The 22,361-nt window shown below is 43.6% G+C and overlaps 1 protein-coding gene across 1 annotated transcript in view; it reads right to left on the minus strand.

The window, feature by feature from the left end:
- The window catches only part of Ctnnal1 (catenin alpha like 1), a 53,512-nt gene that overhangs the window by 25,091 nt on the left and 6,060 nt on the right, over positions 1-22,361 (minus strand). Inside the window, exons 2-9 of the mRNA XM_023722928.1 lie at positions 21,968-22,155; positions 18,853-18,972; positions 16,413-16,502; positions 15,036-15,206; positions 9,657-9,857; positions 7,100-7,186; positions 2,966-3,124; positions 639-731 (exon numbers count right to left, since the gene is read on the minus strand). Of these exons, the coding sequence (XP_023578696.1) occupies positions 639-731; positions 2,966-3,124; positions 7,100-7,186; positions 9,657-9,857; positions 15,036-15,206; positions 16,413-16,502; positions 18,853-18,960 (909 nt within the window). The 5' untranslated portion in view covers positions 18,961-18,972; positions 21,968-22,155. The remainder of the gene's footprint in view (positions 1-638; positions 732-2,965; positions 3,125-7,099; positions 7,187-9,656; positions 9,858-15,035; positions 15,207-16,412; positions 16,503-18,852; positions 18,973-21,967; positions 22,156-22,361) is intronic.

Raw genomic sequence — 22,361 nt, forward strand, 5'->3', positions numbered from 1 at the left:
TTTTTTTCTGTATTTAGGACAGGGTCTACAGGGTTTCACTATGTAGATCAGACTCATACTGATCCTCCTGTTTTCAGCCTCCCAAGTGCTGGGATTACAGGCATGCGCCACCATGCCCAGTCTCAAGCACCATCTCAGAGCATCCCAGGGGCGGGGCCGGCACTGCACACCGGAGATGGAAACCCAGGCACTGCACTCTGCCTAAGCAGGCACTTTAGTCCACTGAGCCATCAGGCCGACCCCTTTTTTATCTTTTTAAGATAGGGTTTCATTACGCAGTTCAGGCTGGCCTTGAACTCAGTTTGTAGCCCAGACTGGCCTCAAACTCACAGTGACCCTTCTGTGTCAGCCTCCCGAGTGCTGGGATTACAGGGGTGCCACCACATCCAGCCTTAGGATTTCATTTAAATGAGCCAATCTGCTATTTGTCAAGATGACTAGCTAATCCAGTGCAATGTCAGTCTCATTCACTGACATTACCTAGAGGCGACATTACCTAGAGGAATGCCCTTACCTTTCTTTCTTTCAGTAAAACTGGCCTCCAATTGTACAAAATCCTTTATACCTTCCTTCTGCCCAATTTGTTATGATACTCAGGCAAGATGTAATACAGAAGGCGCAATCTGCTGTCATCATACCTGCTGGCCAGTCACCTGAAATGTCTCTTCTGCATGGATACAAGTTATCTCAAGAGGTTCTGTCCCAGATACATGTCTCAGCAATCGACAGGTCTACAAGAAAATATGCCTACAGGTCAGATATATTCTTATCCATAGCATTATTTTATAAAGAAAACTAAATTTCACAAATAAAATGTATTAAAACCTATAACCATAAATTTGAGCACTATTTTGGTGAGATCATCACTATTGGTCATCAACAGATTCTCTGGGATCAAAGCAGGAACCAATAAAGGTATAGCACACCATACCATTTCTGTTTCCTAGCAGACCACGGATGGCAAAGTGTTCTAGGAGTTATGAAAGAATCTAGTAGTGCCACACATCTTCTGTGTGAAGAAATTTAGCTCAGCTGAACTGTCAGTTATTACAGCTACACGTTCTATCAACAAATAGCACTTTCTATCATGATCAACGAAGCCCACCTTTCTCTCTTCATAGCAATAACCATGAATCAGGCAGCCTGATGTCATGAGTAGAAAGTCTATAGTAGAGGAACTTCTCACCCCATACTGTACCTCAACAGCAAGTTCTTTGGTTGACCATAATAAATGAAATAAGGATGCCTGAAAACTGCCTTTTAGAACTTAGACTGCACAAAAGAAAGGAAGACCTGTCCTTTACTTCCCCTTGGATATAACACTGAACAGGGACAGTATTAGATGGAAAATTAATTTTAAAAGGTTTTTGAACACGCTAAAGGCAAAGTAATATTACTAAACTAGCAGGATATTCATTTCTGCAGATTCTCATGTTATCAATTTGAAGTATACAGACATTTTATAAAATAGCAATTAGAATACATGCACAAACTTCTGAACATCTTGAAGCTTAAAGCAAAATTTTAACTTTGACTCTTAAAAATATTTGATTCAGGATTTCTAAAATTAGCAAGTTTCTCAATAGTTAAAATATTTGGTTTATAAACACAACAGCATTAAATCTATTAAATTCCAGAAATAAATCCATAGTCATTTTAAGAATGTTGCTTACAGGTTTCTCAGCTGCTATGGTAACAATAAACCAGAGGACGCTGACCTCGTTCATCTAAAGGTTCTTTTCACCCACCAGTCTGAGATTTGTTGAGCGGGCCACACTAATGTGAAAAGGCTAGGCAGCGCCTAGCTGTGCATTCACATGTATACTGGCTAGGATACGCCACATACATACAGAGTATAGGCTTCAGATTGTTCTGACATTTTCACTAGACAGAAGGCTCCCTTACAATATCAGCTGATGAGCCCAGTAGGAATTGTAACAGAAGTAGCAGGTGACATACCAGTAACACAGAACAGAGACTGGGCCCAAGAAGGAGCAGTTCAGGGAAGGAGTCCTGTGCGAGATGTCCCGTTTGTCCCTCTTCATCTTCTCTACCCCCTTCTCAGATCTGCTTTTTGCCCTGGGAGACTGAGGTTATCAACAGCTGTCTGGCCAGCAGGAAGCCCCACGACAGAAGGGCCCAGGCAGGAGGGAAAGGGCCTTTACCCCCGTGGGCCTTCCTGGTAGGGCCTCCCTGGGCCTCTCCATGCCTGGTCCTTCCAGGTTCCACCCCATGAATCTGGGCCAGGGTGGTAACAGCTCTGCCACCACTCAGCCCCGTCACTGCAGTGTCACTGTGGGTTCCCCACAGTCCACCTACAAGACACTCAGTGGCTCCCTTAGGAAACCCTTGCTAAATGATTTCCCCCTCTTTTTTTGTCTTTTTGAGACAGGACAGATAATCACTATATCGGTCATCAACAGATGCTCTGAGATCAAAGCAGGAACCAATAAAGGTATAGCACACCATACCATTTTTGTTTCCTAGCAGACAATGGCAAAGTGTTCTAGGAATTATGAAAGAATCTATGTAGTTCAGACTGCCCTCGAGCTTACTTTGTAGCCCAGGCTGGTCTTAAACTCACAATGATCTTCCTGCCTCAGCCTCCCAAGTATCTGAATGATCTTGAAGTGAGTGGGCCACCTCTTTCCTGCTGAAGCCCTAACAGATTCAGTCAGATGCAGTCTCACAGTAGCCCTCTACTGCCTTCCTCCAAGGTCTAATTCCACTGAGAGAATAAGGGAAAGATGATCAAGAAGTATACTTATGGGTCCTAGCACTTTCTGTTGCTTTGTTTAGATGTAAGACAGTCAAGAACAGAGCAGACATACGCTATACCTTGAACATTACAAAGGAAAGGAATACTCTGGGAAATTAACCAAAGTTGTGCTCATGTTAATACTCTCTCAATAGCTTAGCTATTGAATTGTAACTACAGTTTCTTTAGCACAAAACCAGTACTCACCTCAACAAGCTGTTCTTTCTGTTCAGAGAGTTTACAGGCATATTCGGCCAAAGCTTCTAAGTTTCCTTCTACTCCACTAAGTCTTAACGCTTTTAGAACCACATGATCCGCATGGTATTTTAAGAGATCTGCTGCCTGCTGCATTGCCGTGCTATGAAGCTGCAGGTGTGGGAGTGATGGTTGATGAAGGAATAAAACAAACAAGGTGTTAGGCCCGAACACCTGATAGGCTCTTTAGGCACTAAAAAGACGACAAACCTCAAAAGCAGTCCCCCTTGATGCACCAAGTGACAGTTGCCAAAGGTAACAGCAGAGCCTGCAGAGCACTAGGGACAGGATGCATCCTCCTAAGGACAGGGGGACATCGATTCATCTGTGGCTCATGAATGGCACTGATGCTGGCACTCTTGCTGCACAGGGAAGATGACCTGGTCACGCGGGGGCTGAGCAGCACAGGGCCCTGTCCATCCTATTATCAACCAGCTCTTCCCACATAGCACCTGGTGACAAATGCTTTGGCTGCCTTTTTTTTTTTTTTTCTTTTCCTGACAAAAAGTCTCACTAAGTTGTCCAGGCTGTCCTCGAATGTGTCATCTTCCCACCTCAACCTCCAAGTAGCTGTGATTACAGATGCACATCATGGCACCCAGAGCTTTGCAGCTCTTAAAGTTAGTGAGGAGCCAGATGCAGGGGCACATGCTTTTACTCCCAACTACCAAGGAGCCTGAGGCAGTACAACTCCAAGTGTAAGGCCAGCTTGAGCAATTTGGTAAGATCTGTCTCAAAATGAAGGGGAACAGGCATTAGATATATACCTCAGAGTAGAACACTTGCCTAGCATGAACAAGGCCCTGGGTTCAATCCACGATACCATCAGGTGGAGTGGAGTTGGAAATGAATGGAACCGTATTAAGAATATGGCATTCAGGGCTGGGAAGACAGCTCAGTGGCATAAGCACCTGCCTAGCATGTGCAAGGTCCCGAGTTTGATCCCCAATACCGCAAAGAAAAAAAAATATATATATGGCATTCAGAGCATTAACAGGGAAATCAAACAGTTCATAATCACTCATACATTTCTTAGCATACTTTTAAGTAACAATGTGAAATTCATTCAATTAGGTATTCAATAAAATGGTATTAAGTATCAACATCATGGCAGACACTGTACTGGAGAAGCTGGATAAACCTCCACGACAAGACAGACTCAATCCCTGCTCTTGGAGGTACCTAACCTATGATAGTCTGCTACCCAGAATAAACTGCACCAGGCAGGATGACACACGTCTGTAATCCCAGCACTCAGGAGGCCGAAGTATGAGAACTGTCACAAGTCTGAGGCCACCTGGGCTACCTAGTAAGTTGAAGGCTCACCTGAACTACATAGAAATCCTGCCTCGAAAAGAAAAAAACGGGGAGGGAGAGGGAGGAACCTACTTCCTAGCAGAAATAAAGATAAAGGACGACAAATACCTGAGGGCTTTATTTCACTTGGTGGCATGGATTTCAAGCATACCTTACTCTCACTGGAAAGTTTCGGATATTAACTCCAAAATCTTCTTGCCCCACCTTTTATGATGTGACAGGTGGTTTTGGATTTGTCCGAAAAGAGATCTGAAAATACTGTTCTAAGGAAATTTTGATTTGAACTAAGCCTATCTGAATGAAGAAATTTCTTTTATTGTTGGAAGTAATCCAATGTCAATTCAAATTATAGGACTTTGACAAAATTAACAAGAGGATTGAATGCACTCATGCAATTAAGTGAAAGTAATTATAGTGAAAAACAAAAACATTAAAATTCCTCTGCCTTTGAAAATTAAGAGCCATGTAAGAACTTAAAAAGACTATGTTTAACCAGAAGGATCCATAAATACCCATCTCTAACTCTATCTTACAAATTAGGAGACAAATCCATAGAGACTGCGTGGCTTGCCAGGGTCATAACTCTTATAAATGGCTCTAGGGACATTTCACTACAACTCTGAGGGAAGACAAGAGTACAGACATGAAGCTCCTGCTCTGAGCAATGTCGTGAGAGTGGCATGACATACACCATCCCTCTCCACCCTCATGAGGGTTCTCCAAGGGTGATGTGATTATACCCACTTAAGAGCTAGGAAAATAAAGTCCATCTCCAAATGATTTCATGTTGTACTGATAGTTCAGATTCAACAAAAATTCAGCTAAAATTGAATATGTAGACTTAAAAAACAAAAACATGTTTAAACAGAGGTGTCAGCACCATATACAATGTGGAGGTGATCACTATGTGTGTAATGTATCAAAGAAATATCCAAAACCCAATTTCATTCTCCTGAGCCTTTAGTTTGCTTCAGAGACATAAAACAAAAGTAGGGCAGGGAGAGGGGAGTGGTTTTTGTGAGGAGGATCTGCCTGGAAAGCTGAGGGGTGACTGCTATGACTGCTCCAGGCAACCCTCAAAGTGGAGGTAGTGATACGGGAGGGTGACAGAAAGAGAGCCTCTGAGAAGCATCCTAGCACACCCTCAGAGGACAAAGTCTGCCTTACATTTCTACTGAGCCTGAAGTCATCACACCAGGAAAACCAAGAATCTTCCACACCCAACCTCCTCTCTTCTCTCCCTTTGCCCAGCCTGGCAAAAGTCAGTAGCAGCAGCTACACCATGGAGAACAACAGTGATGCAAACGAGAGGACAGACCACATCTTCCCCTGAAAGGGGTGGGGGGGGGGAGGAGTCGGAGGATGACTGCGAAGTCTGCTAAGGTGTAGTTCTGCCATGTCCCCCAGGACTCACACATTCACATGCGGGGCTTTGGGAAAGTGACTGGCTCACAGTCCTCCACTCACCAGTGGGTTAATCCTGGGAGGGGTTCACAGCTGAATGTGCTGCTGTGAGAAGCTGGGCCCTGGCTGGAGGGGGGGGGGGGACCTGAAGGACACCTCCTTTCTCCTTCTGCTTCCTGGCTACTGTGGTGGGGCAGCTCTTCTTTGCCATCCCTTCCACCATGCTGCTTCTGCCTTACAACCAGCTGTTCAAAGGATAAGCCTCTAAAACCGTGAGCCCACACAAACCCTGCCTTCTTTAAGCTGCAGGTGCCAGCCATTGGAAGGTAACTGATACAAAAGACCTACAATTGAATGGAGACTGAAACACTGAGGAATATACTAGAGTAAGCATTCTTATTTCGGGACTAAGATTGTCTCATAACTCAAAGCAGAGGTGTAAAAGGCCTGGCCACAAATGCACTAGGCTTTGTGGACCACACAGGCTCCGCTGCGCCTACCCACTGTGCTGTCAGAGAAAAAGAGTAGCCAGTGTCTACCCAAATGGCAGAGCTGTGTCCCTATACACTGCATACAGAAACAGCCCAGAGACAGTGTGGGAATAAACCTCTCACTTGGCATGGTCACAAGACTAGTGGCCCAAAACAAGCCACTCGATGACCAAGTTCTCGTTTGGAAACAGGGAAATCTCAACCCAAATGATACTCTATCAATTTTAGAGATGCATAATCTTAATACAAAAAAAAAAAAAAGTGCTCCCAGTTTAAGGGTGCAGTTGGATGAGTTTTGCTAACACATAAACTGTGTAAGCATCACCGCAATCACTATCTAGGGTGTTTGCATTACCCCAAAAAGGCCCTCTGCGGCCTACATCTGCAAGGGTGTAGTAAGCACTACCAGTTCCTGATGGCAGGCAACCACTGATCTGATTTTTGTCATTTACAATAATTTTGCTATGTCTAGAATTTCTCCTAAGTGCAAATACACACACACACACACTTCATTATGCTTCTTTCATTCAGTAAAGTGCGTTAGTGATTCATACATACTACAGTATGTATTACTATTGTTCCTTTTTTGCTAAATAGTATTTAGTAGAGTTATAACAAAAGGCATTTGTCAACACCACTATTAAAAGAAATTTAAGTTGTTTCGGGTTTGGGTCATTATAAAGTTGCTATGAGCATTCATGTATGTAAATTTTGAGAATGACAGCACTAATAAATGGTAGCTTTAAACTAACAAGGACAAAAACTTTCAAACATTTTCTATTCACAGGGCACGGTAATATACATGTATGCCATCTCATGTAACACAAAAACTAACAAAGAACTATAAAAGGCTTAAGTTTTCAACTATACTTACTTCCTTTTTCAGTTCATTGAGACTGTGACTGATTTTCAAAATAATGAGCTCCAGTTCTTCAGCGATACTTTTGGTTTTCTTGCTTTGCTAAAAATATTAAGTATATACATAGTTTACCTTTTCCTTGTAGTTTATTACAATTTCATTTGAACTATAAATTAGAGTATTAATAGTACCTGACTATAATAAAAGTATAATTAAAAATTTTACATGTTTCAGATTACAGTGAAAAATAAAATTTTATTTAGTTGTATTTTTCCACCTTAATTATAAACAGGTGATTTTTAAATCAACTTTTCTTTAACAAAATCATCATGTCTAAAGTTCACCTCTTTTTTGCTTTTTTACATTAGTGCGTGTTGTAACACAGAATACTGATGCTCATTCTGGGGTACTGGTACATGCACATGACACTTTAGTCTTAATCAAAATCCAATTCATCTTACATAAATATCTTTGGCTTTCATTCAGTTATGATGCTTTAGTAATTTATCCATAGTACTGTACTATTACAATTGCTCCTTTTTATTGCTACTTACATAATTTTCCATTCACCTTACATAAATATCTCCTCAGATAGACCTTATCAAATCATCCAATTTAAATTAGGTCCTTTTCATAGCCCACTCTAATCATTTCTCTAATCATCCCACTTTGCAGTTACACTGTTTTAAATTTTAGTTTAATTTGCTTAAAGTCTGTGTCTCCATGTAAGGTCCATGAAGGCTGGGACCCAACTGAATCCACAACACGAGGCAGATCACAAGTGTTGGATTCTTTGAAAACTAAGTTACAGTAAAATGTTAGTACCTTCATGAAGACTTCTTGATTTCTCTCCATAAATAAGAATTAATCCTCTGTCAAACCCTTTCGACATGTGTTCTATACCTTCTTTTAGGGTGCAGTGTTTTTTGTTTTTCTTTTGACCCTTTCCATTCCATTTCTTTCTCTATGATAAAATCAATGCTGTATAGGTAAAGCTCTTATCTTATTCATTTTTAGATTTCTGGTGCCTGGAATATAAAAGGTACTCAGTAATAACTGCAATAAGTAAATAAGTAAAAAATACATCTGGGGGCTGCAGAGATAGCTCAGTGCCTCAGGTCTAAGTGCCTGCCTAGACAAGTGCAAGGACCGGAGTTTAGTCCCCAGTACCCCATGTGGCACTGACCCTTGGCACGCCAAGCTGGCCACTGAAACTGGGTGTTGTAGCACACTCCTCTAATCCCAGTACTGGGGAGGCTGAAAAAGCAGAATCACTATGAGTCCAAGCTGCATAGTGAGAGCCTGTACCAAATACATAAAATAAAATATGATCCTTCTGTTTTCAGCTTCCCAAGCACTGGGATTGCAGGCATGTACCACCATGCCACCATGCCACCATGGCTGAGTTACCATCTCAGCACACCCCGGGGGTGGCTCCAGCATGGCACGCTGGGGATCAAACCCCAACCACTGCACTCTGCCTGAACAAGCACTTTAGTCCGCTGCACTATCTGGCAGGCACTTAAACTTAAATATTTAACACTGAAGCAATTATATAGTGTTAAATATAACACAAATAATTCAAACTAAACAAAAATTGTGCTCAAATCTCATACTACTATAGAGAAACATTACCTGTTAATATGGCCATTTGCACAGTTGTGTTGGCAAGAAATACCTAGAAAACCTGTGACTCGTATCTAGTCATTTATTAATCAATCTAGTTACCAAGAAACAAACTTTTCAGCTCTCCACAGTCTCAGGCACAGTCACCCTCCTTCCTCACCCTCCTACTGCCAGAGCGTGTTCGTGATGTTCACGCTTGCTCTCTCCCTGCTGTGTTACAAGCCACATGAAATGCTGTTTTGACACCGTCCAGGTCTAAGGAATAAACATATGGTGCCAGAGACATGTCTCAGGCCTCTGTCTCTTCCTTTGTAGCCTACTGCTAGACAAGGCTGGACACACACTATGTTGGCCCACTTCTGTTGTAGCCCTGCCACAAGAGCCTCCCATGTTTTAAGTACACCAGCAGCCTATCTGAAGCCTACGAAGCGGAGATCCACCAAGTCAGGTCCGGAACATGCAGGATCCTGCAGGATCTTTTACCTGCCAGCTGGATCTACCTAGTCTTCATTGCACCCAGATCCCAGTCTGCATTCTAAAGCTCTGTGTCTTATCAATCAGCTGGCCTCTAAGTGAAGAACTGTGCACATCTAAGTGGCTCCCACCTGAGGACTCAGGTCTCCAGGCACTCTGGTAGGAGTCTCCCCTCTGCTCTTCACTGAAAAAGTACTCTGGGGCAGAATCTTCAAGAGGTGCAAGAAGGAGCTAGAGATGGTGATGGTGGCACAGAATCCAGAATGGCGAGGAGGGGAATCAATAGGTCTAAGAATGTCACACCCTGTGAGTGCTGGAAGGGAAGGACAGTTTGGCCAACTAGGAGGGAGAAAGAGAGGAGACATCCTAATCCCATGCTAACCCAATTCATACTGATGTCAGCTTCCACATCTCTTAAAACATTAGACAAATGCTACTACAGAAGAGGTACTTTGCTGAGAAGAGTTCTTACAGCTTGCATCCACACAGAGAGGAACTGCTGCAGTTCCACCCTCGCCTGAGTAGACAGCTCCAAGATGCGTTCCCTGTGCTCGTGGCTGGTGTAGGCAGAATCGGTGAAGTCCTCTGTCTGCTCCAAGATGACCGCCAATGTCTCTGAGAAGTTCTCTTTGGGCTGAAAGTAAGGATTCTCCCGAAGAGCTTCAATATTCACCTGAGGAGAAAGGGTATGGATCTCCATGAGTCAGCATTCCCACCTAGCCAGAACTGGCCAGCAAAAACACCAACAGTTTCTGTCCCAGTCTGAGGGGCAAGACAAACTCTGATGCTAACTACAGCCTCTACTAACCCAGGAAGACACATTTAAGAGTTATCGATGGCCTGGCACATGCCTATAAACCCAGCTACCAATGAGTTTGAGGCAGAAGGATCACCAATTCAAGTTTAGCTCAGGGAACTTAGTAAGATCCTGTCTCAAAGGTGAGGATATACTTAGGAAAGGGCTGAGGTTCTATCTGTAATATCACACACACACACACACACACACACACACACACACACACACAGCCCACCAAATGGTCGTGCAAAGCCTCGTTCCTGGAACTGTTAAGACAAAGAAAGGAGGTCAGTGGACACTAAGAGCGAGCACCATCACACAGCAGGTGGTAGGAAACGTGAGCCAACCTCCAGGTGAAGGACCTGCATCTGAGAAACTGCCCAGGCAAAGGCCTGGACGACAAGTTAAGCCCAGACACGAATGTGTCCTGCGCCTCAAGGCGTGAGTGTGAAAGGGGCGGAGGGTGAGCGAAACCGGGAAAGTGATCGATTTTTCCTTCACTGATTCAGCAAAAACTACTAGCCTGGGGCTGGAGAGATGGCTCAGTGGTCTAAAGCACCTACTTGAAACAAGCTTGGCAAAGCACAGGGACCGCGGTTCGATCCCCAGCACCACATGCCAGCCAGACCCGCCCCCTGGTGGGCTGAGCTGGCCACACACACACACAATAAATAAATGTAATAAATAAAAATAAATATTAAAAAAAAAACTGCTAGCCACCGTTTCTCAGCCTTCTGTTTTATGTTCTGAACAGCACTCACTGGCTTACACCTCCTCTACTAAAAGGGAAGGGTGGTATAGTTGTTCTGAAATGTGAACCCTCTGAGACTGCCACGCCGCTACACTCACTGCTCACCATTTAGTGTGTAGCTTACAATCCTCTATGGTCTTGTGTTTAGCGATCTCTCAAATGGTGGATCGCACCTCCCCAGCCCCTAACCAATAATTCCCTGCAGCCACCTGTGTCCCGAGCTCCGTGAGTGTGTGATGGATCCCGGGACACAGTAGCCCATTTTAACTTTAACCTCTGACTCAAGAATGATGTCAAGGGACAACTCAGGCCAAGAGGGAAAAAGGAACGAGGTCCATGACAGTGGTCGCAGTGAATGTGCTGATAAGAGGGGCTGATACTTGCTTTGTGCTTAAGGTCTTGTCACAAATATTTCAAGTTAAACCTCACACATAACCTATTTTACCATGAATCATGGAAATAGCCAAGTTTGGGAAAGCCGAAAGGTCCCAGAGGAGTGTATACTTCTCCCTTCTCTGCTTAGCCCATGTGGTAACCAGTAATCATCCCAGTTAAAGTATCTCAAGCTAAAAAAGGACATGGTAATAGTGTGGTACAGAATGGACAATGAGATCCTGTGAATTTGAGAATTTAAATAATTAAAATAGGAATTTTATATATTTCTCATCACCTATGTTAATGTTTCAAGAAAACATAAAGATATATTTAAATACCAATTTAATAGTTTTGTGGGTCTTTTCCAAGGCTATTCATTTATAAGTTTTCATAAGATTTGTTCACCTAGTCACAATACCAAATACCACAAACGGGTCTAGTAGTTTCCCTGAATAGCTTGCACTTTCCATCAGAAGAAAACAGGAGGCCAAAAAGAAACCAATGACAACAAGCCTGAGTCTGTGAACCTTGCCTCTGCCCAATGCAGGGCCTCAGTGCAGAAGGTAGGCAGCCTGGGCAGCACACAGGCAGCTCCTGCTCACCTTGGACAGAAAAGGCAGAGAAGGGGCTGGAGACCTGCTTCCAGTCCTGCCCACTTCTCTTGTTGCCACCTGACCTTTCACCTTAGACTTTCTCCTTCACACTTATAAAATCATGAGGTCAGAAAAATGACCTCTGACTTTGGCAGTGAGATTCTGTTGTAGTCAAGGTTTGCAAGGAGAACAATACAATATAAGGCACATAATTTACAGGACTATTTTATAATAGTTACCCAAAGAATCATATACAAAGATTGCAGGAAATCTATTCACACACTAAAGACCCAAACAATATAGCTGACAGCCTGGATCCCACAGCAGTGTCCTGCATGAGTACAGCTAAAGACCTAGAGCCCATGACAATGCCTCATACAAGTCTGTTTCACAGATTTGCACTGGGAAGGCCCAAAGGTCAGCAGTGGAAGCTGGAAAGTCTATGCCAAGGGAATGAAGGATGTGTGCCAGCAGGCTGAGGAGTCTGCATGAAGCCAGGAAGTGTCGCTCAAAGTGAGAACCAGTTACCCGGAAAGCCATCCTCAACAACAGCACGGTCCCAAGCTCCTCAGATGATAACAGCCAAGTGCATTTCAGGAAAGCCAGCATGACAAGCTTTCCCAGGAAATTGAAGTGACCATCTTCCCCTCAGAGCCAAGAAACAATGCTCAAAGTGAGGACCAGAGCTCCCCCAAAGTGAACCATAGCCATTTTCAATGATGACAAGGTCCTGAGCTCCTCTGACAATGAGACCAGTCAAATCCACATCAGGAAAGCCAGCATGACAAGCCCCTCAAGAGAACCAATAGCTCCCAACAGCTCCCTAATAACACCTAAACCTTGTCCTCTCCTGTTCTGCCTCGTATGGTGCCAGCAACAATCCGCAGGTGGCGTAGGGGAGGTGCGATCCACCATTTGAGAGACTGGTAAATACAAGACCATAGAGGATTGTATGCTACACTCTAAATGGTGAGCAGTGAGCGTAGTGATGTGGCAGTCTCACCTGAGTGCCACACCCACTGCCATGCTAATTCAGTTCAGCTGAATATACAAGTGGCCCACCAGTTGTCCATCCACTACAGATTCATTCTTTCCTTCCTCGCTTGCTTGCTTCCTTCCTTCTCTCGCCCACTCCCCTCTACTTGTGGCAGTGTTAGGGCTGGCCCAGGGTGTTGATACATGCTAGCCAAGCACTCTACCACTGAACTATGTCATCAACCTTTTTAATTTTTTAAACTCTGAGACAGGGTCTCACTAAGTTGCCCAGGCTGGCCTACAACTTGTGATCCTCTTATCTCAGCCTCCTGAGTAGCCAGATTACAGGTGTGTGCCAAAGCACCTCAAAAAAGGCCAGAGGAGCTCAGGACCTTCCTCATATGTTAAAATTTTAACTTTCCTCTTACAGAGAACATTTATGAGGTCTTACCACTAAAAGAGAAACAAGACCAGAGATATAAGCTACAAAGTTATGGACTTTGAGACTAGATTGTTTCAGATCTAAAGAAAGGTTTTGCCACTGATTAGCTTTCTTCCTCAAGAGAAAGGTATCATTATAGCCACATTAAAGGGTAGTTAAGGATTAAATAAGATTTAAGAGCATGGTCCATAAAAGAAATGTTTTTATTACTTTCTTTTATCCAGTGTCCCTACTTAGACCTTCATGGTTAGAAGTCACAATGCGGTAAGACAGAAAACACCATCCCCACATCAGGCCTGTTTACTAATGATGTTACCCTTAGCACATTAGATAACTCCTGAAAGCTTTGGTTTCCCCATCTGCCAAATGACAGTGCTGTACAGTAAGTCCATGACTTATGAATGACTTCTGAGAGAACTGTTCATAAGTGAGATCCATTCCTATATGACAAAATGAGTCAAATACAGTACACCTGTGAAAATTCACACCTTCGCTCTTCATAAGTCGAGAATTCACCAGAGTCTCTAGGGCCTTTCCAACTCAGACACTGGCCTTACCCATAGGCCACCTTTACCATTTCTCAGACACTGGCGAGAAAGCAGACTTGATGGAGCCACAGACACTTTTAAATCCCAGCTCTGCCATCCCTGGCCCACAAGCCAGTATCATCTGTTTCTCAGTCTCAACTGTTGAGTGGGGAGATGGGATGGATTGCGAACTGGTGGTCAACTTGTTACAGCCAGCTGAACTGAACTAGCATGGTGCTAGGTGAGGGAGGCCCACCTGAGGATTGTTTCCAGCAGCATAAAAAGCAGAGCTGTTTGAGAGGCTGTCAGTGAAGCTGTTTGGAGAAGCTGTTCAAGCTGCTAGTTCTCTTGGGCTGTTCTGCTGAGGGACCTTGTCATGCTGGCTTTCTGGATGAACTTGGCTATTCTTACTGAAGGAGGAAGTCAGGACCTGGTCGCTGAGAATGGCTGCAGTTCATTTGGAGGAGCCCTGGTTCTCATCTTGAGCATAGCTTCCCTCAGTCTGCTAGCATAGATCCTTCCCACTAGCACCGACTTTCTATCTTCTATCTTTGGGCCTTCCCAGTGCAGATCCATAAAACAGGCCTGCATGAGACACTGTCATAGGTTCTTGGCCTCCACTTGGACCTGTAGAAGGCACTGTTTTGAGCTGTAGGTTTTCAGCTAGATTCATGCAGGGTATTAGGATCCAGGCCCTCAGCTGGATTGTTTGGTCTTTAGTGTGTGGACAGAATTCCTGTGCTCTTTGTATATGATTCTTTGGGTGATTTAGCTGTTTGTCATCAAGGATGATGTAGCACTGCTCAGAAAATGGAAGGCAACATCGTTCCAAATGGGTACAAATAGACTATACAGTTCAGCAGTTCTGGAGTACCTATCAGAAACAAGATTCAAGCTGGGAATGAGGCAGCCTGAGGGAACTTGAGCCTAGCCTGGGGAACTTAGTAAGACCATGCTTCAATAAAGTTGCGGGAGCTGGAGAGATAGCTCAGCAGTTTAAGTGCTTGCCTGGCAATCACAAGGATGTGGGTTTGATCCCTCGTACCGCATGCCATGCCAGCCACAGAAACCGGGTATGGTGGTGAACACCTGTGATCCCAGCACTGGGGAGGCTAAGACAGAAGGATCACTAGGAGTCAAAATTGCGTAGCTAGACCACCTTGAGTCCAATCAATAGATAAGAGAGACAGAGAGAACAAGACCAGTATCTTTAGTAAATGTAACACTAAACCAAATATTAGCAAACACAAGGTTTGTGAAAGCACTGCTTTAAGGTGATAGATCTGCTTTTATGAAGTGTCATCCTAAATTATTACACAACAAGGACTTCGTACATGACAATGGTGCCTTAAAATGGAAGGAAAAAAAAATAAAAATATTCTCCATTCCTACCTTGAATTCTTTAATTGCACGAAAAATGCTGATGGATGAAATGTCAGCCTCTCCATGTGGCTTGCAGTCAGTCACAATTTCAATGACCTTATCCAGTGCCACTTTCATTCGGTTAAACACTCCTCCTTTGTTTTTATGGGCTGATTCACAGTTAGGATGCCTGAGACATGTCTTCAAAACAATTGAAAATGTTTACTTTAGTGCGTGATCCAGCTCCTAACACATAAAATCTGACAGAGAATGTGTCATGCTAATAAAAATGGTTCTTTACCCAAGTCTCCTGGGTCCCTGGCTCCCCCAGCTGCCTCTCCTCACTACAGTGGAAGCAGGATGAGTAAAAAGCGATAGCAAGGTTAAGTGAAAACGCAGAGTGCAAAACTACATCTTTACACTTCAACAACAAGTTCACCTAAAATTGTTGCAAAAAATATTCTTTATCATGATTACAGCTACTTATCAATGCGCTTATACATGCAAGAACTGAAAAAGAATGAGGAAAATGAACACGATGATACGTGATGGTGGTGGCATCGTTGGTTTTTAAAAGATGATACAAACGGAAACTCCTCAAGGGCCTGATACAAACAGAGCTCTCCGAGTGGGCACCATGGAGTGTGCTTTTAGGGTTTTAAGGATCCTGGCATGGAGCATATGCTCTCAGAAGAAAAGGCAATTCTAAACAAACTCTTAATGAGATATTTATGAGTCTTCTCTGTTTTTTCAATGAGGATTGAAATCAGGGCTTTTGCACTTAGCTACATTCCCATAGAATTTTGTTTTCTTTTTACTTTAAGACAGTGTCTCACTACATCACTAAATTGTCCAGGTGAGGCTTGCGTTCATGATCCTCCTGCCTCTGCCTCCCAGACAGCAGGGATCACAGGCATGCACCACCACGCCCAGCTTACGCATTCCTAAACTGTACCAATTTGGGACCAATTACTATCTGGAACTACAAGCTCATGACTGACAAATGTGCTAAAGTAGAAAAAAGGAATGAAACATATCACATGAAGCTACAGAATAAACAGGGTTTATTTTGGACTCCTACTCCCTGTTACTAAGCGAAGCCATCACACCCAGCCTTCTCAGGAGCGTGAGTGGCTGGGTCCTCGGCGGCAGGCCAGTGCTGTGTGGGACAGGCGTGCTCACGGACCTGTCTTTTGCTGCCCGGCAGCCAGTCACCCTGACTGGGCTTTTGACTCTTTGGAGCTGGGGAAGGCGGTTAGCCTGCTTGTACACAGGAGCTGAGACTGAGCAACGCAGGCCCCCACGCTCAGTCACCCCCTTAATCTTTTCAAAAAGTAAAATATGTAAGTTAGATTTAATCAAGTTTTCTCATTAGTTTACAACAAAGTAAAGCATGACCCTTCTTACCTTTGATGCTGTGAGAAGCATCATTGTGCACTTCTCAAGCACTGCTCGGGCTGCTGCCATCTTTGCCTTCTTCTTTTCATCTTTCAAATCCTAAAAGTGAAATAAAATCACCCAGCAGTCCAAGAGCATATAAACAACCCAATTTCTTGAAAAATCATTTTCTCAACAGCAAAATACTCAAAATTTCAGTAATGCTATTAGGAATGAAAGAAGCCAGGAGAAATTTTTCTAAACTATTATAACTGGTACTCAATCTAAGCACAGCCTGCCCTTATTCCAGCTCACCCCTGATGTTTCAGTTACCAGCACTCAACGATTGTTTCATTACCTATCTCCTCGCACGGCCACCAGGATGCAAGCTCCAAGAGCACAGGAGCCGCCTCTTGTTTACTGCTGTGTCCCCAGCACCTAGCCTGGTCCCTGATCCCAGTAAGCACCAATGCACATCTGTCCAGTGAACTGAACGAATGGATCTGGCTGGCAGCTATACTTGGCATCTTCTGACCTACCACAGAAGAGCATGAGTGAGCCTGGTGCACAGTTCACAAACATGAACATTTATCAGACATAAGAGGCTGAAATGGTTGCTCGTAAGTTTCAGGCCCCTGTAATTAATTTAAAAAACAAGTATTCCTTCAAACAAAATGTGCACATTTTTTAAAATGTTGGGTCATAGTTTTATTCTACCTGGGGGGGAGCATTAGGCACAACAAGTTTTGTGTGGGGCCGGGGATATAGCTCAGCAGCACAAGGGCCTGCCTGGCAAGCGCAATGTCTTGAGTTCAATTCTCTGGTACCAAAAAAAATAAATAAATACTGGTGAGAGTTTGCCAGTTATGTCCAGAGGCAAAAGGGGATTAGGCAGGAAATATAACTTTGAAAAGATGGCTTTGGAACCCATGAACCACAACAGGCTTGCTAAAATGCTCAACAAAATGCTACATAAACTGTTATTACTCTAAAAATATACAGCATAATAATTTTATAGGGGACGAGGGAAAGGGAGGAAGATGACAGAAAAGGAAGAAAAGAGTATTATAAGAAATAATGAGGGTGAAACAAAATGAAACAGCTTTTTTAGAGACAGATGTCATCAACCTGTCTCCCACTTTTCAGGCCAATACCTATCCCCCAACACCAGCTGCACAAAGAAGCTCAAGTTCAAAATGACGGGAGTTACCTATTGCACTTGTACAGCCAAGAGATCCAAAATGTTCCCCCAAATGGTACCCGAGTTGAAGGGGTGATTGGTTGCTGAGTGGATTTTCAGAAAGTAATGGGTAAGGCAGGGCTTGACTACATCAGTACATGAATCTCCTGATGAGATCAGAAGTTGAGGGCATTACTGCGGGGTGATGGAAAAAAGAAGTGAGGCCTCAGAGAGCAGCCCACGGGGCCATAGCCCTGGGAGCCCTATCTGGTCCCAGCTCCCTCCTCTCAGGCTTTCACACCCTATCTGCCTCCTGGTGCCCATGAGCTGAGCAGTCCTGCCCTGCCGTACTCTTCCATCATGACAATTCTGCCTCAGCACACTCCTTAAAGGAGTAAAGCCGCTGGCCGTGCACTGAAGCTTCTGACCCTGTGAGCCAAACACCCCCACAACCAAAGAAACAAAAGCTTTCTTCCTTGGTTATATCAGCGATTTTGTCTCAGTAATGGAAGTCTAACTAATAGAGGGACATCTCAAAAAAGTCAAGAAACATCTCAAAAAACAGGCAAGTAATACATATTTAACCTGCTGACAAGATGGAGTCACGTACCAATATCCCGACAAAGAATACCTACACTAAAGAACTTGCAGTCTGAATCGAAGGGCAGACCCATGGAAAACCACTATCACCATGCTGTAGTTTGAGAATCCTAGGCTTGAGAATCAGATACAACTGAGTTAATGGTGGCCTTGGGAAAGTGTGTCATTACAGGTTCCTCTCCCTTACATGTAAACAGTAGGAACGGTACCTGGCCTCACAGGGATGAACTAAGAATTAAATGAGATAATGTATATTGAGTTCCTAACACATGATGCAGCCAGTGCAAGTAAAGTAACAGCAAGGGCATTACTATTAACCTAATGTGGTAAAAAAAAAAAAAACCCAGAAATATGTAACAGATTTTGTTAAGAATACATATGATGATTCGGTTTACTTGCCTGATCCCCAGAGAGTACTCAGATGCAAAATTTCATAAAGACAAAGTACTCAAGTCAGGGCTTGCAAGCAAGTATGACAGTCTCCGGTGGGGACATACTCAAGCACTATATATGTACAAAAACATAAAGCAAGCTAGTAATTGTATCTCGGTTTATTTATGAAAAGCCTTCCAGACCAAAGTCTAACAAGCAAAAACAAATCAACTGAGATGATTGCAAAGATCACACTCCCATTCAAGCTAAAAAGTAGTGTGCGTTATCTGAAGATGCTGAGATGTACTAGATACGCACATTTTGTCTATCTCCAGTGAGATGTGCGAACTCCACCATTTCATTTCCAAACTGGCTGAATATCTGGACAAACTCCTGAAAGCTATTCACTTTCTCTAGTCTTTCCATAGTTGCGAGAACCTGCAAACAAAGAAAATTTTATTATCAAGTGATACTTAGGAAAGAGTCAGGGACTATCAAGGCAGAGTTAGAGAAAAAAGGGGGGCTGGTGAGATGGCTCAGTGGTCTAAAGCACCTACTTAGAACAAGCTAAGCAAAGCACAGGGACCACGGTTCAATCCCCCAGCACCACATGCCAGCCAGCCCCGCCCCCTGGTGGGCGGAGCTGGCCACACACACACACACACACACACACACAAAAATTAATTAATTTAAAAAAAAAGAAAGAAAAAAGGGAAATTCTAAATCCTAGAGCAATGATGGCAAACCTCTCAGAGCTTTCAATGATAACTAGCACCTGGCTGGCATGTGTGCCACAAGTTCGACACTCTCGTCCAAGGGGGAAGCTGGGATGAGGCAAAACAGGAGACAAGAAGGGGCATCACAGCCAGGTACAGCACTGCACACCTGTAACCCGTGCTACTTTAGAGGCTGAGGCAGGAAGACTGATGCTCGAGGCCAGCCTTGGCAGCTTAGTAAGATTCTACCTTAAAGAAACAGAGCTGAGGGTTAAGTTCAGTGGAAGAGCGCTTGCGTAGCATGCATAAGGTCTGGATTTGTTCTCAGTACTGAAAAGGAGGCAGGGGTAGAAGCTGATTTAACGTTAGAATCATTTGGAGAATGATTTGTTTTTAGGGTAAGACTTGGGCTTATTTGAAAATTAAAAGAAACAAATTGTTGAAGATACTAGATATACAAAAACAAGAATTCATTTATGTAGCCTAGTCTGCAGCAGGCAAGTTGATGATCTCTGCCATGGTTTTCCCTGGTCTGAGAGCGTCCCTTGGGTTCCTATGCTGGAAGCTGGGTCCCTGTGTGTGGAGATGAGAGGTGGTGGGGTCAATGAAAGGTGGCAGGTCACTGGTAGCACTGCCCTCCGAAAGGGATAATGTAGCCTATGGTTCTTATGAAAAGAAAATTCTGGGGCTGGCAGGATAGCTCAGGGGACTACGCACCAGCTTAGGCAAACACAGGGACCAGGGTTCAATCCCCAGCATCACATGCCACACTGGCCCTGCCCCTGGGCATGCTGAGCCAGCCACCAAGTCTGGGCATGGTGGCACAGGCCTGTATTCCCAGTGCTGGGGAGACAAAACAGGAGGAGCACTGCGAGTCCAAGATATGTAGTGAGACCCTGTACCAAACACACAAACAAACAAACAAACAAACAAACAAAAAGAGAAAAATAAGTTCTGGCCCCTCCCCAGGCTCTGGTTTCCTGTCTTGCCATGTGATGTCTCTCACATGTACTCCCATTGGTTGAAACGTCAACCTCCAAAACGGGAGTCAAATAAACCTAGCTGCATCTCTCTCTCCTTTGTGTTATGCTGCAGCTCAAACCCATGCAAGGCCTCTTGTACAGTAGGCAAGTGCCCTACCAGTGAGCTATACCCAGCCCACCCTCTTTACTTTATAAAGTACGTAACACTACCATAAGGTATTTTGTTATAGCAACAAAAAAAATGGCCAAATGCATTAATCAGGTATTCAAGAGCTAAGAAGGCCAAGAGGATAAAAGACAACACACACAGCATGTTATTCACAGAACCAGAACTGGAGGAGCCACAATCTTCCTAGGAAAAGGAAAAGAAAGTCATCTACAAAGTGGAATGGAAATGAAGGTTAGGGACTTCAGAGTAGAAAAATAGTTTAGATCATCTGGAATTGGCGATGGAATAAATTAACTGCCAAGAAGCTGCAGGAAGTCAGGAGCGAAGAGAGACTAAATCTGCAGTCATGCCAGCAGATAGTGGTATGTTTTCTTGACATAAAAAGCAAAAATACAGATTTCCTGTTTCCTTACTTTTAATGAGGATATGCTACCCTGTCCTGGCAGCTTAGGAAGCACAGGCAACGGGCACAGATAAGGCTGAAAGCCACACCTAGCAGCACCCCCATCTCTCAGAGATGAAGATGGATTCCGTTCCTCTAGCTCTGCTGGGTCCTCTGCCTCCACTTCTTGTTCTCTTTACACTTAAACTTTTTGATTCGCCCAACTCTGATCAGCTAGCTCTGTCTCAAACTCTACTTGGAACAAGCCCTTCCCTGGCTGACTGCTCTTCTTCCTGCCTAGGGGACTCATCCCTGGAATGAAGTCGCCACACACACCCAGGTTCCCGGATGACCAAGAAGCAAGACCAGCACTGGAGGGCTGTATGTGTTCTGGAAGAGTTAAACCCATTCTTGAACTTTTACCATCATTCAGAACTTTACGGCCTCTGCATATAGAAATTTTATTGCTATGGATAATTAGTTTTGATACAATTTTGCTTAAGCTTATAACTTATTACTCTCTGATTTGAAAATAAATATGGAAGGATTCGGCATTTTTATCACCTAGGTTTCTACTAATACAAACCATGGTGCCTAGCTTTCCTTCCTGAATTCTAAACATTTAAAAATTATGCTCCATATGCAGTAATGATTTCCTGATATGATTTTTTTTTTTTTTTTTTTTTTTTTTTTTTTTGCAGAACCAAGGATTGAACTCAGGCCCTTGTGCTTAACAGGCAAGCATTTATTCTACTGAGCCATCTCCCCAGCCCTGTAATAATGATTTTCGAGAAGAAACATTCTTGCATTCCAAAGTTCAAGTCCAAATCAGACACAGGAATATAGGCTTGTCATCCTTGAACTCTGGGAGGCTGAGGCAGGAGGATCACAAGTTCAAGTCCAGTCTGGACAACTGAGCAAGCCTTTGTCTCAAGAAATAAAAAAAGGCTGAGGATCCAGCTCCGTGTGATCTCCCTAGGCTCAATTCTCAGTATGGGTGGGGTCGGGTATTAGGCCCATACTATATGCACACTGCTGACTCATTACAGGCACAGACGAAAATTATTTTTAGGCTACAGACAATTAGCACTACACACAATGATAACAGAGAAGAATTACTGAATTAACTGTAATTAACCTAAAAAACACTCTGAACAACCCAGAAAGACAAATGAGCAAGTACCTTATTCCTTGATGTTATTATCTGTTTGATAACTACTCGGTCTGCCAGCAGCAACACCTTTGTCACAGAGGAAAGAAGTAATCTTGCTGCCTTTATGACACCTGTTTTATCTGTAAAAATTGTGATCTGGCCATCAGACTCTGCATGGTTCAAGCTGGTTACATCTGTAAGTGCTGCAATTGTTTCTCCTAACAAGAAAAGCGAGAAAGAAGGTTAGAGTTGGGAATACCACATAAAAATCCGTACTTTCCTTTGGTCTTGGATATAACACACAAAGGAAAAGCTCAGCTCTGGAGTCTTACTTCAGGGACAAGAAACAATTTCACCTTGATAATTATCACATAAAACCTTCTACTGACAAAATAACAACGTATTTTTGAGAACTGTGACAGCC

The sequence above is a fragment of the Octodon degus genome, unplaced genomic scaffold, assembly GCF_000260255.1.
Source record: "Octodon degus isolate 3935 unplaced genomic scaffold, OctDeg1.0 scaffold00094, whole genome shotgun sequence".
NCBI lineage: Eukaryota > Metazoa > Chordata > Mammalia > Rodentia > Octodontidae > Octodon > Octodon degus.